Genomic DNA, 13,215 nt, shown 5'->3' with positions numbered 1-13,215 from the left:
CGTGGTAATCCTGATGCTCTTCTGAAGCAGGGCTTTATTTTGCTCAATGTTCAGCGTATTACAGGCCTGGTGAGCATCTCCCTGTAGGCAGGGGCATAACATAAGTGAGAGAAACACTCCATTTTAGCGTGGGGACTCCGCACACGGGGCCAGGACACGCAGCAGGGCAAGGCAGAGCTGCGGCGCTCTCGCCACAGCTGAGGAGCATTCAGCTTGCACCGGTCTCGCTTGCTCTGTAGACTGAGCGATGTGCAGAGGGGCCCATCGGCAGCCAGCCGGGGTACACGTCTGACACACGGCGAGTGCGCAGCTGGGAGGGGCAGAGCCCAGGGGCTTTGTGCAGCCGCAGCGCAGCGCGGGCAGGCTGGCAACCCGGGCCGCGGCCGGCCTTGGGACGCCCCGGTGGCCGACAGGTCCGGGCAGGCTGCGGCCGCCCGGGCAGGCGCTCCCCCGGCGCCCCGGCCCCCCCAGCCGAGGCTCCGCACCGCCTGCCTGGTCCTGCCCCGACGGAGCCGGGCAGCGGGAGCCCCCCCGCGATGCACGGCGCCGGGGCCGCGGGGCAGCAGCAAGGCGGGGCCGGGGAAGCCGCATTCCCCGCTCGGGCTCCAGCCGCCCGTTCCCACTCCGGCCCGAGCGCGGCTCCGGGCGGCCCCGCGCCCTCCCCCGGCCCCGCGCCGCCCTCGCCCGCCCGTCCCACGGAGGCCTCGCTCCGAGCCCGCCGCCGGGGCTCCGGGGCGCCGGCTGCGGGGCCTGGAAGGGGGCAGGCCGGACCCTGCCCGGCGGCCGCCCCCCGCGCCCGGGACGGAGGCGGGCGGCCCTCCGGCACAGCACGGTGGCCCCGGAGCGGCGGGGCCGCGCCCGGCTGCCGGGCCCGCTCAGTGCCCGGCGAGGGCCGGTCCGTCGGGGCGCTGCAGCCCGCCCGGCGCCGGCGGCCCCGCGCCGCTCCCCGCCGGGCTCGGCCGCCAGGAGCCGTCAGGAGCATCGGCCGCGGCCGGCTCCGGGAGACGGCGAGGCCGGGGCGGAGCGGGCCCGGCTCGCCCCGTCCGCTGGCTCGGGCCCGGGGGCAGCCCGAGGAAGGATGTGCCGAGCGGCGCGGCCCCGTCCCGTCCCCACAAAAGCGCCCTTGTGCTGGCCCCGTAATTGCTAATCATCAATCACCATTAATAACAGCTGATGAGGCGGGAGGGGGAGGCGCCTTCCCAGGGGCCGGCCGCGCCGGGGGGAGCCTTGCCCCGCCGGAGCGGGCGCTGAAGGAGGAACTCGACCGTGATGTGCGGAAGATGGATGAGAGCAGAGGGCGACACCCCCGCCCGCCTCCCCTCCCCTCCCCTCCGCGGCCCGGCCCGGCCCCCCCGCGGCGGGGCGGGCGGGCGGGCGGCTCCGAGCGCGCCTCCACTCCGCCGCGCCGAGCCAGCGAGCGGGCGGGCGGGCGGCAGCTCTCGCCGGGCGCCGGAGCCCACGGGAGGCGGTGGGCGCGGGCCGGGGCCGGGGCCGCGGCAGCGGCGGGGCCCGGCGGCGGCGGCGGCGGCGCGGCGAGTTGGCGGCGGCCCGAGCTCGCCGGAAAGTTGGTGCCGGCTGAGCCGGCGGCGCCCGCTCGCCATGCAGAGACCCAGCGGCCAGGGGACCGCCTTCTCCATCGACTCGCTCATCGGGACGCCGCCGCCGCGCTCCGGGCACCTGCTCTACACCGGGTACCCCATGTTCATGCCGTACCGGCCGCTGGTGCTGCCGCAGGCGCTGTCCCACGCGCCCCTGCAGTCGGGGCTGCCGCCGCTGGCGCCGCTGGCCTCCTTCGCCGGCCGCCTCACCAACACCTTCTGCGCCAGCCTGGGCCAGGCCGTGCCCTCCATGGTGGCGCTGACCACGGCCCTGCCCAGCTTCTCCGAGCCCCCCGACGGCTTCTATCCGCCGCAGGAGCTGCCCCCGCCGCGCGCCAACCCCGACGCCGGCTGCCGGCGGGGCGCCGAGGGCCTGGAGGCGGAGGAGCTGCCCCCGGGCCGCGACAAGGGGCCGCCCGAGCCGCCGCTGCACTTCCCGGACCCCTTCCCCGGCCTGGCAGGTAAGAGCGGAGCGGGCCAGCCCGGCCCGGCGGAGAGCGACTCGTCTGCGGCGAGCGCCGGCCCGCCTCGCCCGGGACTCCCGCAGCCCCCAGGGGCCCCGCGGCGGGCAGCGCCGCCCGCCCGGGCCCTGTCCCGGCTCTCCCCGCCGCCCCGGCGGCGGCTGCGGGCGGGCGGCACCGCGGGCCCCGCGCTCCCCGCACTCGCCAGGACGGGAGCCGCGGAGCCGGGGGCGCTGGGGACCGGGGCGCGGCGGGCAGGACGGCGGGGCCGCTATGGGCCGTGGCGGCGGGACCTGCCCGCGGCTGGGCTCCCGCTCCGTCCCGTCGGGCCGAGCCGGGAGGACCGGGCCGGTTCCCCTCCGTTCCGGGCCGGCTCCGCAGCGCCCGCAACTTTCGCGGGTGGGAGACAAACTCCGCTCGCCACGCCCGGGCCCCGGGGCGGGAGAGCCGCGGGTCGGGGCGGCCGCCCCGGCGGGGCAGGGACCGCCCGGCGGGACCGGAGCAGCGCGGGCCCCGGAGCCGAGGCCGGCCCGGCGGCGCGGAGCTCTCCGAGGTCCTGGCACCCGGCCCGGGGCGAGCGAGGCGCAGGGCAGCGGGGCGCGGACTGCGCGCAGCCCTCCCCTCCCGTCCCGCTCCCGCTCCCGGTCCCGGGCGCGGTCGGTGCAGCTGCGGCAAGGGGCTGCGCCTTGCCCCGGCACGATGCCGCGTCCCAGGCGGACCGCGGGGCTGGGGACTCCCTCGCTCGCCCGCAGCCCGCCCCGGGCCGGGCTCCGCCGCCCTCCCGGCGTCGTCGTGCTACGGCTACTGGCGCTCCGAGCCCCTCCTGAGCCCAGGCGGCCGCCCCGCTCCCCGCGCCGCCCGGAGCCCCGCTCCCCTTCATCTCGGCCCGCCGCCCCGCTGCTGTGCCCGCGGCCTCGGCACCGGCTTTGCTCGGCACCGGCTTTGCTCGGCACCGGCTTGCTTTGCCCGGCACCGGCTTTGCCCGACGGCGCAGGCAGACGGCGGCTCCGCTCCCAGGACGCCACTCGGTGCTGGCCGGGGCGGCTCCCGCTGCCGTGGCGGGGCCATGAGCCCTCGCCTTTGTGAGCTGCGGCCGCTCCCCGGAGCGTGCCGGCATCAGCCTCGGTGACTTGTTGCTCCGTATTTCTCAGCCAGCTCCGGCTCTTGCTCTCTTCCACCTCAGCCCCTGCAGCACGGGGCTTGAGGTGTCCCTTAGAGACTGAGGCAAACCAACTGCTGGCTTTCTCTGGCGTGGCCTGTCCTGAGAGCTGCCTCCCCTGGTCACCCGTGAGATCCACCTTTGTCTCACAGGCTTCCTGGCATGGGTGCGCACTGAGAAGTCTCTGCTGCTTCTTGCAGTGCTTGGCTGTTTGTTCTCCATCCTCCCTTTAGCCTCTCCTGGGTAAGCCTGGGTCTTATCCTTGCCCTGCCTTGTTCTCCCCTCAGAATACTGTTTCCCTCACCCAGGTACCCCTTGAACCTTGTCCCTCAGCAGGGCAACCAGGGCATTTTGCCTCCCCACTGCCTTTGTGGGTTATTGGGGCTTTGGTGCTCCCCTGGTGCTCCCAGGCCTCTGTGCTGACTCAAAAGCCCAGTGCTATCTCACTTTTGTTGTGAAAGTCTCCTTGGGGACAGAACTGCCCTGGCCAAAACCAGCTGTCTGTATGACCACGTCTTCCCAGTCTCTGGGGAAATGAACTGCATTGTGCCTGCTCTCCCTCCACGGCTGCTCCATAGCTAAGCCCAACATGGTCTCTTCTCCTGAGGGACTCAGATGAACTGTCCCAGACAGTGGCCATTTCTGATATCGAGAAATCGTATCTCTGAGACTTGCCCTGTTGTGACTGGCTCATATGATGGAAGGAAATACGTCTTGCTACCACTGTTCATTCGCTGCTGCCTTTTAGCACTGTGCTTGCTCTGGAGCCATGAAGGATGCTTGTCCTGCATAAGCATCTGCCCATGTGGACCTGACTCTGTGGGCTGCTCTGCTCAGGTCCAAGAGGATTTGTCAAGCCGAATGTGCCCACCTTCGCCTTTACCTAATGTTTCTCCTGACTGTACCAGCCAAGGCCCTTGGAGATGGACAACAACGTTTGTTTTACCAGCCATCTCGGATGAAAGTCAGAATGGTTGCTGTGGGCTTTTTCCACAATTAAGGAAGAGAATGATTCATGTCAACAGGAAGCATCACAAACCATCTATAATGCAGTCTGCACTAGCATCCTATCTGTGGCCCTGGCCAAAAAAAATTGTCCAGGGAAGAGTAAGAGAGCACAATCTGTGCAATACTTTCTAAAATGACGCTTATCTAGCATCCAACCACCTGCACTTCAGGGGCTTCCTCAGCCAGGTGTTGTTTCTGTATATTTAGTAACCTTTGACCAATTCCTCTTCTGTGACCTTACCTAGTCGCCCCTGGAGTCCACCAGAAAGGAAAGAGAAACTTGGCATCAGCCCCATCTTGGGGCAAGGTGTTCCACAGATCTCTTATCTTTAGCAGAACCATGTGAAGAAGTGCCTCCTTTTGTCTGTTTTGCTGACATCAAGTGAATTATACCCTAAAGTGACTATTTCTGTCGCTGGGCTCCATTAGTATCTCCATTGTGCAGGTGTCTATGGAGACAATCCGGTTGCTTGCTGGATCAGCTAAAGGAGTTAATGCCCTGTTTTAGGGCCTCTCTCTGCATCTACTGTGTTTCAAACTTGCTTCCAGCTGTTGTCACGCTTCTTGAGAGGGGAGAGGCATGTAGGGAAACTGGTGGCAAGAAGCAGCAAAGCTTGGAGTTTGGTTTGTTACTACAGCTGCAACAAAGAGTATGACCCCCAGCATAAAGAAGGTACTCAACACCCCAGCTCTCCACACCTCTCCTGAGAGCACATTTGTTTCTGAGACATAGAGGTACCCACCGAGATCCAGGCAGTGGTCTGAGACGCTCTCTTAGGCTGATGTAGTAACTGCACATTCAGTCAGGGACAGGGTGAAGTCCTGTGGTGTTCCCTATGAAGATAATGAAGAGCTCTTGCGTGCTTCCCAACACAGGGCTCTTCTGGCTGTCACAACACCCAGTCTTGATCCAGGAACCCCTGATCCTCCTTGAATAACTTCATCACCTGTGACACCCAACTCTCCTCACCATGCTTACCACGTCCATAATAAGATCAATGAACAGCTGGGACTTTGTGAAGAGCAAAGCAATGGGTCAATCCTATTCTTCGTCTACTGCCTTCTTGTTGATTTTTTAAAGTCACAATACTTTGCTTCATAACAGCTTCACTTCTGTTCAAAGGCCTCTGAAGTCTCTGTATACCCTCCCACCAAGTGGGTGGGTTTCCCTGCATCCATTACTTCCTTGATGGGGACATACTAGGTGACTAACAGACCAATATACCGATTTTCTTTGTGAAAACCTCTGGTTTAGACTCTATCATAGTTCTGAGTTCCTTACTGAAAACCCAGCCCTTTTATAAGACACAAATGTGAGACATGTTAGTCTGGTAGAGACCGTTCAAAATGGGGGGTCTGGTTAAGCAGAGTGTATCCAGAGGTAATACCTCTTTTACAAAGTGACGTGTTGCAGCCGGCAGCTCAGCCGCCTTCTCGTCTCCTGGGGCGCAGTCTGGGCCTACAAGAGCAAACTGCCAGATCAGCGCTGTTTGATAGTGGGGCTGCTGGGATGCCATCCTCCATTGCTGAGGAAGGGCAGCCAGGGCAGGACCTAGGAGTACTCTTGGTGAAGACGCTGACATCCTTGTAAGGGCTCTCTTATCTTGTCAGGCCTTGTGCTCCAACGGACAGAGGTGGTACACAGAAATGAAAGCTCTCCTTTTCTTCAGCAAAGTGCTTGCATGAGACTCTGCGTTGGCAGCCAAAGTGCTCCAGGCCACCTGCTGCTAATCCTCAGCCCCACAAGCACAAATTCTCTGCGTCTTTACTATACCCCCTGTGCATATGGGAGATTTCTCCCCCTGCCCCTCAAGAAGAAAAAGGTTACTGTCTAGTCTTCTGCAGCAGAATAGAGATGAAGGTGTTCCTTTCCCACTGTATAAAGCAGGCAGAGCAGAGAGATGATTCCAGACCTCCAAAGTCACCCACCCACTCTCAGGAAGCCACAGACTTGCTGCAAGACTGGCAAGGGATGTGGGGGCTCCGCAGCAGCCAGCCTCCTAAGAACGTCTCCTGGGCTCAAGCAGTTTCTTGCAGTTGCTGCTTGTGTATTTGCAACCCTGCACCTTCAGGCGTCTGAGGGCTGTTCTGCCTTTCCCACTGAGGTGAGGTGAGCTGTCTGGAGATCCAGTGGCCCAGGGTGCATGTGCCAGTACCTGGACACTGCTTAGAGGCTTGGAGAGCTGTTGCTTCTTCTTCTGCATGTAGGATTATATTGAGTGTGTGCAGTGCTTCAGGACCAGCTCCTTCCAGCAGCGATTCCTGCTGGTGGGTCAGACTTGGAGAGTTTGCTGGTCTCAGCATGACAGAAAAGCTTCTTCATCTGCTTGTGCATAGCTGTGGGTCCTCTCCCTCCATGACCCCTGGCTATAGCCGGAAGCATCTTCTCGCTCGATCGCCTGCGAGGCCTTCGTTTGAGACCTTCTACCAAGGAAGTGAGTGCCTTCCAGGCCTCTTTCCTCCCTGCTGTCTGCCACCCACATCCTCCCTTGCTCCTTGGCTGTTTAATCATTCAGGCAGCAGTTCGGGACACAAGAAGCTGGCAAGAAGATTCATACCCCTATACCCTATCAATATCCTTGCAGGCAACCTAACTGAGGTGTCTGTGCTGGTCCAAGTGCTGCCTCCTGTCTGGGTGGCCTGGGATGATGTCCTGCCTGTTGAGTGATGTTGGCAGCCTCTGGCCTGCCCTTCTGCACAGGCCAGTGGGGGGAGCGAAGCCTTGAGCATCAGCTGCCCAAGCACCTTCTTCCCTGGCTGTGCAACTCTGCTGTAGTGCATCCTGGGGTTAGGGAGGGAGAGCTGGCAGTAGGACACCCCATGTCCTGTAGAGCCCTGTATAGAGGTTTGCTGGGCTGGAACTGGCTCAGGCTACTGTTTCCAGGACAGTCCTTCAGCTCCTCTTGGCTGGCTTCTTCCTGGGTGAACAGCATCGATGGTCTGATGCAGTGGGATGAGACAGAGGGAGGGCTGAGCTGAGGGGCAAGGTACAGACTTTCTTTCTGGATGCAGAGGTCTGGACAAGCCCTGGAAGGGCTGCAGTGTGCTCTGCTGAAATAAGGCAGCGCGGCTGCTACGGCTGGGCTGCAGGATGGGGATGGTGGCAGCTGCTGTCTGCGGTGGCTCGTACCCCAGGGTGTCTGCGGATGCGCCGGGTTTGTGGGTGCTGCCCCACAGAGCCGGCCAGGCTGCGGGCGGCGCGGAGCAGACCGCGCCGGGGTCTGGGACAGCAGCAGCCGGCACTGCCAGCCGTCGGGGCGCCCGCTGCCTTCAGCGGGGCCGGGTGCGCAGCTGGGGCCGGGGAAGCCGCTTCTCCTGCGGGAGGCAGCGCGGGCGGCCCCGGGGCGGCGGCGGCGGCAGGGCCGCCGGGACCCGGCCGCCGCGGGAGGAGCTGCAGCCTCCCGCCGAGAGCCCCGCCGCCGCCGGGGGGAGCGGGGGAGCCCCGCGGGGCGCCGAGGCCGCGGTTCCGGGGGCTCCGCGGGCGCGGGGGGCGCTCGGGGGGGCGCGGGGCGGCGGGGCGGGGGGCGGCGGGCCGCGTCGGCGGGCGCTGACGCTGTGTGCCCCGCAGACGGGAAGGCGTACAGCTCGGACGAGGAGAAGCTGGAGGTGAAGTCGGCGGCGACGCCGTGCAGCGAGCGGGAGGAGGAGAGCTCGGCGGGCGACAGCGAGGAGGAGCCCTTCCTGGACGGGGCGGCCGCCGCCGCGCTGGGCGCCAAGGGCAAGGGCAAGGGCGGCCCCGCGGCCGAGCAGGCCCCGCCGGGCTCCGGGGCCGGCAAGAGCCGCCGGCGGCGCACGGCCTTCACCAGCGAGCAGCTTCTGGAGCTGGAGAAGGAGTTCCACTGCAAGAAGTACCTGAGCCTGACGGAGCGCTCGCAGATCGCGCACGCCCTGAAGCTGAGCGAGGTGCAGGTGAAGATCTGGTTCCAGAACCGCCGCGCCAAGTGGAAACGCATCAAGGCGGGCAACGTGAGCAACCGCTCGGGCGAGCCCGTCCGCAACCCCAAGATCGTGGTGCCCATCCCGGTGCACGTCAACCGCTTCGCCGTGCGCAGCCAGCACCAGCAGATCGAGCAGGGCGCCCGGCCCTGAGCGCCGTCGGGGCTCTCGGACCCTGGGGCGGGCGGGCCGCCGGCAGCGGGGGGGCCCGGGGCGGCGGGGGCGCGGCCCGGGCGCCCGCTCGCACTCCTCTGTACATGTCCCTTATTTATTCCGTGTAAACTCTGTACATACGGCAGCCTGTCCGTCTGTCCGTGCCGCGGGGAGCGCGGGCCGCCTGGCCCCCGCGGGCCCCGGCCGCCAGCCGCGCCGGGCCGGGGCCGCGCTGCCCGCGGGCGCCCGCCCATGTATAGCTGTGATTTCAATAAATTATTTTCTATGGAGCGAGGCGACGTTTTTCCGCGGTGCTGCCCGCCCGGCCGCGCTGAAGGGACGGGCGGCCGCGGCCAGCAGCGGCCCCCGGCCCCCGGCCCGGCAGCGACAGGGGCAGGGACAGCGACAGGGGCAGGGACAGAGGCAGCGGCAGCGACAGGGGCAGGGGCAGGGACAGCGACAGGGGCAGGGACAGGGGCAGCGGCAGCGACAGGGGCAGGGACAGCGACAGGGGCAGGGACAGGGGCAGCGGCAGGGGCAGGCACAGGGACACGGACAGGGGCAGGGACAGGGACACGGACAGGGGCAGGGACAGGGACAGCGGGCGGCGGCGCCGATCCCGAGGGGCGGCCGCGGAGGCCGGGGAGGGCGTGCGGCCGGGGACGGCGGGAGGCTCCGGGGCTCGCCCGCCCCTCGGCCGGTGCCGGTACCGAGGCCCGCGGGCCCCATCAGACCCGGTCCGGTGCCGGTGCTGAGCCACGGGAAGGGTAGAGAAGGGGAGGGGCTGGGAAGCGCCCGGGAGCATCCCCGGGCCCGGGGGGGGCGCGGGCCGGGGCCGGGGCCGGGGCCTCGCCCCCGCGCCCCCGCCGCAGCCTGCCCGCGGCCATCAGCGCTCCCCCGGGCGGGGGGGACGCGGCGTGCGCTGCCCCCGGGCTCCCGACACGGCTGCGTCCCCTGCCCTGCCCGGCACAGGCGGCATCCCTGGTGCCCCGGGCCCTGGGCAGGAGCGGCCCTCCCCCGAGATCCGCTCTGCACGGTGGCAGATGCCACCCTCCCTGGTGGCAAAGCCCTGCCCGTCCCATGGGCTTCGTGCCAGGACCTGGCCTTTGCTAGCCGTGGGGTGAGGAGAAGTCCGTGCCTGCAGCCCCCTTGGACCCTGCCCGATCCAGGCAAGATTCCTGCCTGCTGTTCCCAGGGCTGCCCCAGCGCCCTGTGCCAGCTCTATGCACGCTCAGCCCCCCCATGCCACCAACACATCAGAGGCCCAACGATGCAATGCCCTCCAGCTTTTCAGGGCTGTGCTGCCTGCTAGAAGAGCCCTGCCTTGAAGCCTTTCCTCCTTCCTCAGCCCCGAAGAGCACACCCCAGCCCATGGGGAACGGACGGGGAAATCCCCCTGCAGCTCAGGTGCCTTACTGCCACTGAATCCTGGGGCAATGCTGGCTGCCAGGGCTGCGTGTCCCACGGCTGGGCTGAGGAGAAGGTAAGGGTCTTGCCTTTCCTTGGGAATCTCAGCCTGTCTCACCAGTACCAGCTGCTGCTTTTCTTACCATGTCGCTGAGGCTCCACAGCAGCGAGCAGGGCTAGGGCGGACCAGGCACTGCTGGCGCTGACACTGTGTCTCCTTGCCCCAGCCTGGAGCAGCTGCCAGGTCTCACTGCACTGATGCAGGAGAGGAGTTTCAGGCTTCCTGAGCAGGGGGGTCTCACACCTAGGCCAGCCAGACTGGAACAGTCTGCTCTTGAGAGCTATTGCATGAGATGCTGCTTCTGAAGCCAGGCAGTATCTCAGATGACTGAGCCCAACCCTAGAACCTGATGAAGATCCAGTTTTGCACAGGGCACAGCTGCATGCACAGTCCTGAGCCAACAGTGCAGAGGACCATGTGATTCCACCGCTATTTAGGTGTCCAGCCATGAAAGCCTCTGTGGCTGGTTTGACAAACATCAGCCAGCCTAGCCCATGGGGCAAGGGTGCTCATGCATCTGTGCTGTAGTAGCAACACCCATTGCAATCCCACCAGAGGCTCCTGGACAGGGACAAGGTTCTCTTCAAGGGTGTGGGACATGGTGCTGCTGGGACACCAATTGCTCTTAGTTTTGATATGGAGTTTGGGTCACACAGGGTCCAGTTAGCCATTGGCACCCGTCCCTGGGAGACACAGCTTATAAGAGCGGGCAACATGCCTGACAGCCAGAGCCAACTTCACCTTCCTGGGTGCCCTCCCTGATGCCACAGCAAGGGCTGCCCAGCTCCATGATGGCTGGGGGGGGAGTGCTCCCTCCCCATGGCCCTTCCCTCTTTGGCAGGTGCATTCTCTTAATCTGGAGTGTGGGCCCCGTGCCCAGCCTGCACAACCGACTCCTCCTGCAGAGCCCTGTAGCCTCAGCGCACTGGTGGGTGGCTCTCCCTGCCCTCTGGCTGCTGGCTCTGGCTGGCCTGTGTGGGGACAGCCACAGCTCAGAGCAGAGCAACCGTTAGGGCAAAGCTGTGCTCCTGGATGTCCCAGGTGGGTGCTTCTTTCCGTGGAGGTGTTTGTTGCAGGTCCCAAGGCAGTTCTGCAGGATCCTTTCATGACCTGGATTTCTCAGCACCTGCTGGGGCAGCAGAGCACAGCTGGCTTCCTGCAGCCATGGCAGGACAGTTTCTGCCTCTATCCCCTGCACCACAACCTAGAAAGGAGAAAGCATCCTCAGGAACTGCCTGCCCTGGTGTTGCTCACAGCATCCCCAGCACGGGCTTGGCCTGCTCAGGTAGCAACATTTGCTGGCATTCACTCTGCATCAGGGGATGTAAATGTCCTCTAGCAGCTGACCCCGCTGCCCTGCCCTGGGGAGCTGGCAGTTCCCTTCAACATACAGTGGCAGAGCTGCCTGCACCTGAGAACCACAGCTCAGGTATTTTCCACCTCTCGCCTTGGGTCTGGGTTGGTCTGAGGTAGAGAATGGTAACTTATCTATGCTACATGGCTGCAAAAGGGAATAACGTGCCATTTGCAGTAATTGCAATAGCTCCTGCATGTGAACTGATGCACGTACATCTGGGCCAGCTGAGGGGAGCATGGGGGGGGGGGGGCAGGATAAAGTACTTGTGCAGCAATAAGCAGCGCTCTGTCACTATAAATGTGTCCACATGAGGGGTCTGTGCCACTGCAACCTAGCATGGCACAGCAGTACAAGCAAAGCAAGTACAAGTACGAGCACAGCACTCTGAAAAATACCCACAGCTCCAGGGCTGGGGCAGTGACACTGAAAAGAGCTAAATTTTATTTTAGGGTCCAAGAACCCCCTTATTCTCACGTGGCATTTCTAGCTGACACTGTGGTTTGATATGTCCTGCCCCAGTGACAGCATCACTTTATTGTGTTCTTAACCCATCACCGCCCCCTCCCCTGCTGTGCATGCCGTTGCCAACCCGACCTCTGTGCAAAGCACCCCCGCTCTGGCTGCACACTTGTTCATGGACTGCCTGTAGACTGGAGTGGAGAACTGGAGCTTTCAGCTGCTTAGAAGTTATTTGGGTTTTGGCTTTTTTTGTTGTTGAGTTAGTTCAGTCCCAGAGCCAGTACACGATGCAACCCCGCAAACAGTCGTGTCAATCTAACTGCAAGTGCTGCAGAGGTGCAGCTCAGGCTGGTGCTGATGGAGGTGACAGACTCACTGCTGTCACCAGGGGTGTTGGAGAGAGCTGCAGAATAGCAGAGTGCTCAGTGTGCTGCGCAGAACAGAGCTCCCCTGCGAACCTTGTGCATTGCAGTGAATCCGATGCCTCCTGCACAGCATTGAGCAAAGCGCTGCAACACACCAGTGCATACAGTGAATGGCACTGCTTGCACCGCAAAGAGTGGCTACAGCACCTCCCCAACCAGAAGAGCTGCTGGGGCAGAGGGTGCAGCATGCCCCACAAGCTGGAGCTATAGGTGCTGCATCACTTAGATTGGGATGGGTGGGAGGAGAGCGACAATGAAAAACTGGGCAGTAAAGACAGAGCTTGGCATGACAGTGCCATGCAGATGGGAAGGGCCCTCAGGAGGTCTCTGGTCCAACACCTGCTCAAAGCTGGTCCCATTAGATCAGGATGCTGAGGAACTTGTCCAGCTGATTTCAAGTATCTCCAAGGATGCCGATTCCACCTCTTTGGACCCCTGTTCCAGTGTCTGACCACCTTCCCAGTATTTTGTTTTCCTTTTACCTATTTGGAATTTCCCGTGCACCACCTTCTGTTTGTTGTCTTGTGTCCTGGAGTAGGAACTGGGCCAGGGGGGAGGGACTCTTATATGGATATCCAAGCGCACACACTTGTGCACGTGTGCACACACAGTAAAAGGTAGCTACAGCTGTAGACACATAGAGATACGTATATACATGGACATGCATTTATTTATACTATGTTTATACATATGTGTTTACACATATATACACACATACATACAAGACTTATTTTGCCCTCATGAAGATGGTTTCATCATTTACAAGGGAATTCTCTCTACCCAGACCTGCCCACTCATTTACCTGGGAAATGGTTCTTAAAGAACTAGGAAAGGAGTAGTGGTTGCATCCCACAGGGTGTTTATTCACTCAGTGGTCCCCTCTCAGGAAAAGGTTTTCAGTGCAACAAAGCTGGTTCATAGTCTTCTCTAACAATGGGCTTGTATGAAGATCTGCTGGGCCACAACATGGTGCTGGTGCTACTGGTGTTCACTAGTCAGCCTCCCCAGGATTCGCTCGGATGCTTAGCTGATCTGCTGGTGGCTCACAGAGCAGTTCCCCAGGAGGTCACGCTGGGCTTTTTTTCCCAAAGCTGGTGTGCAGCGGGGGCTGTGATGGGGCCTCTGACCCCAGTTCGAGCAGACTGAGGCAGGGCAGAGGAACGCTGCACTGTGCGGTGCTGCCCTGCGGGG

General features: G+C 63.3%; 1 protein-coding gene across 1 annotated transcript; it reads left to right on the top strand.

Annotated features, from left to right (window-relative positions):
• Positions 1 to 1,599: 1,599 nt before the first annotated feature.
• Positions 1,600 to 8,315, top strand: GBX1 (gastrulation brain homeobox 1; the record flags this gene model as incomplete). The annotated part of the gene is made up of 2 exons (XM_082328362.1): positions 1,600 to 2,059; positions 7,795 to 8,315. The coding sequence occupies 2 exons, from the start codon at positions 1,600 to 1,602 to the stop codon at positions 8,313 to 8,315; spliced, it is 981 nt and encodes a 326-aa protein (XP_082184488.1).
• Between the last annotated feature and the right edge of the window lie 4,900 nt (positions 8,316 to 13,215).

This window comes from Platalea leucorodia (assembly GCF_965183815.1).
Source record: "Platalea leucorodia genome assembly, chromosome: 1".
In the NCBI taxonomy this organism is placed as follows: Eukaryota; Metazoa; Chordata; class Aves; order Pelecaniformes; family Threskiornithidae; genus Platalea; species Platalea leucorodia.
This window is presented reverse-complemented; position numbering and strand designations above follow the sequence as displayed.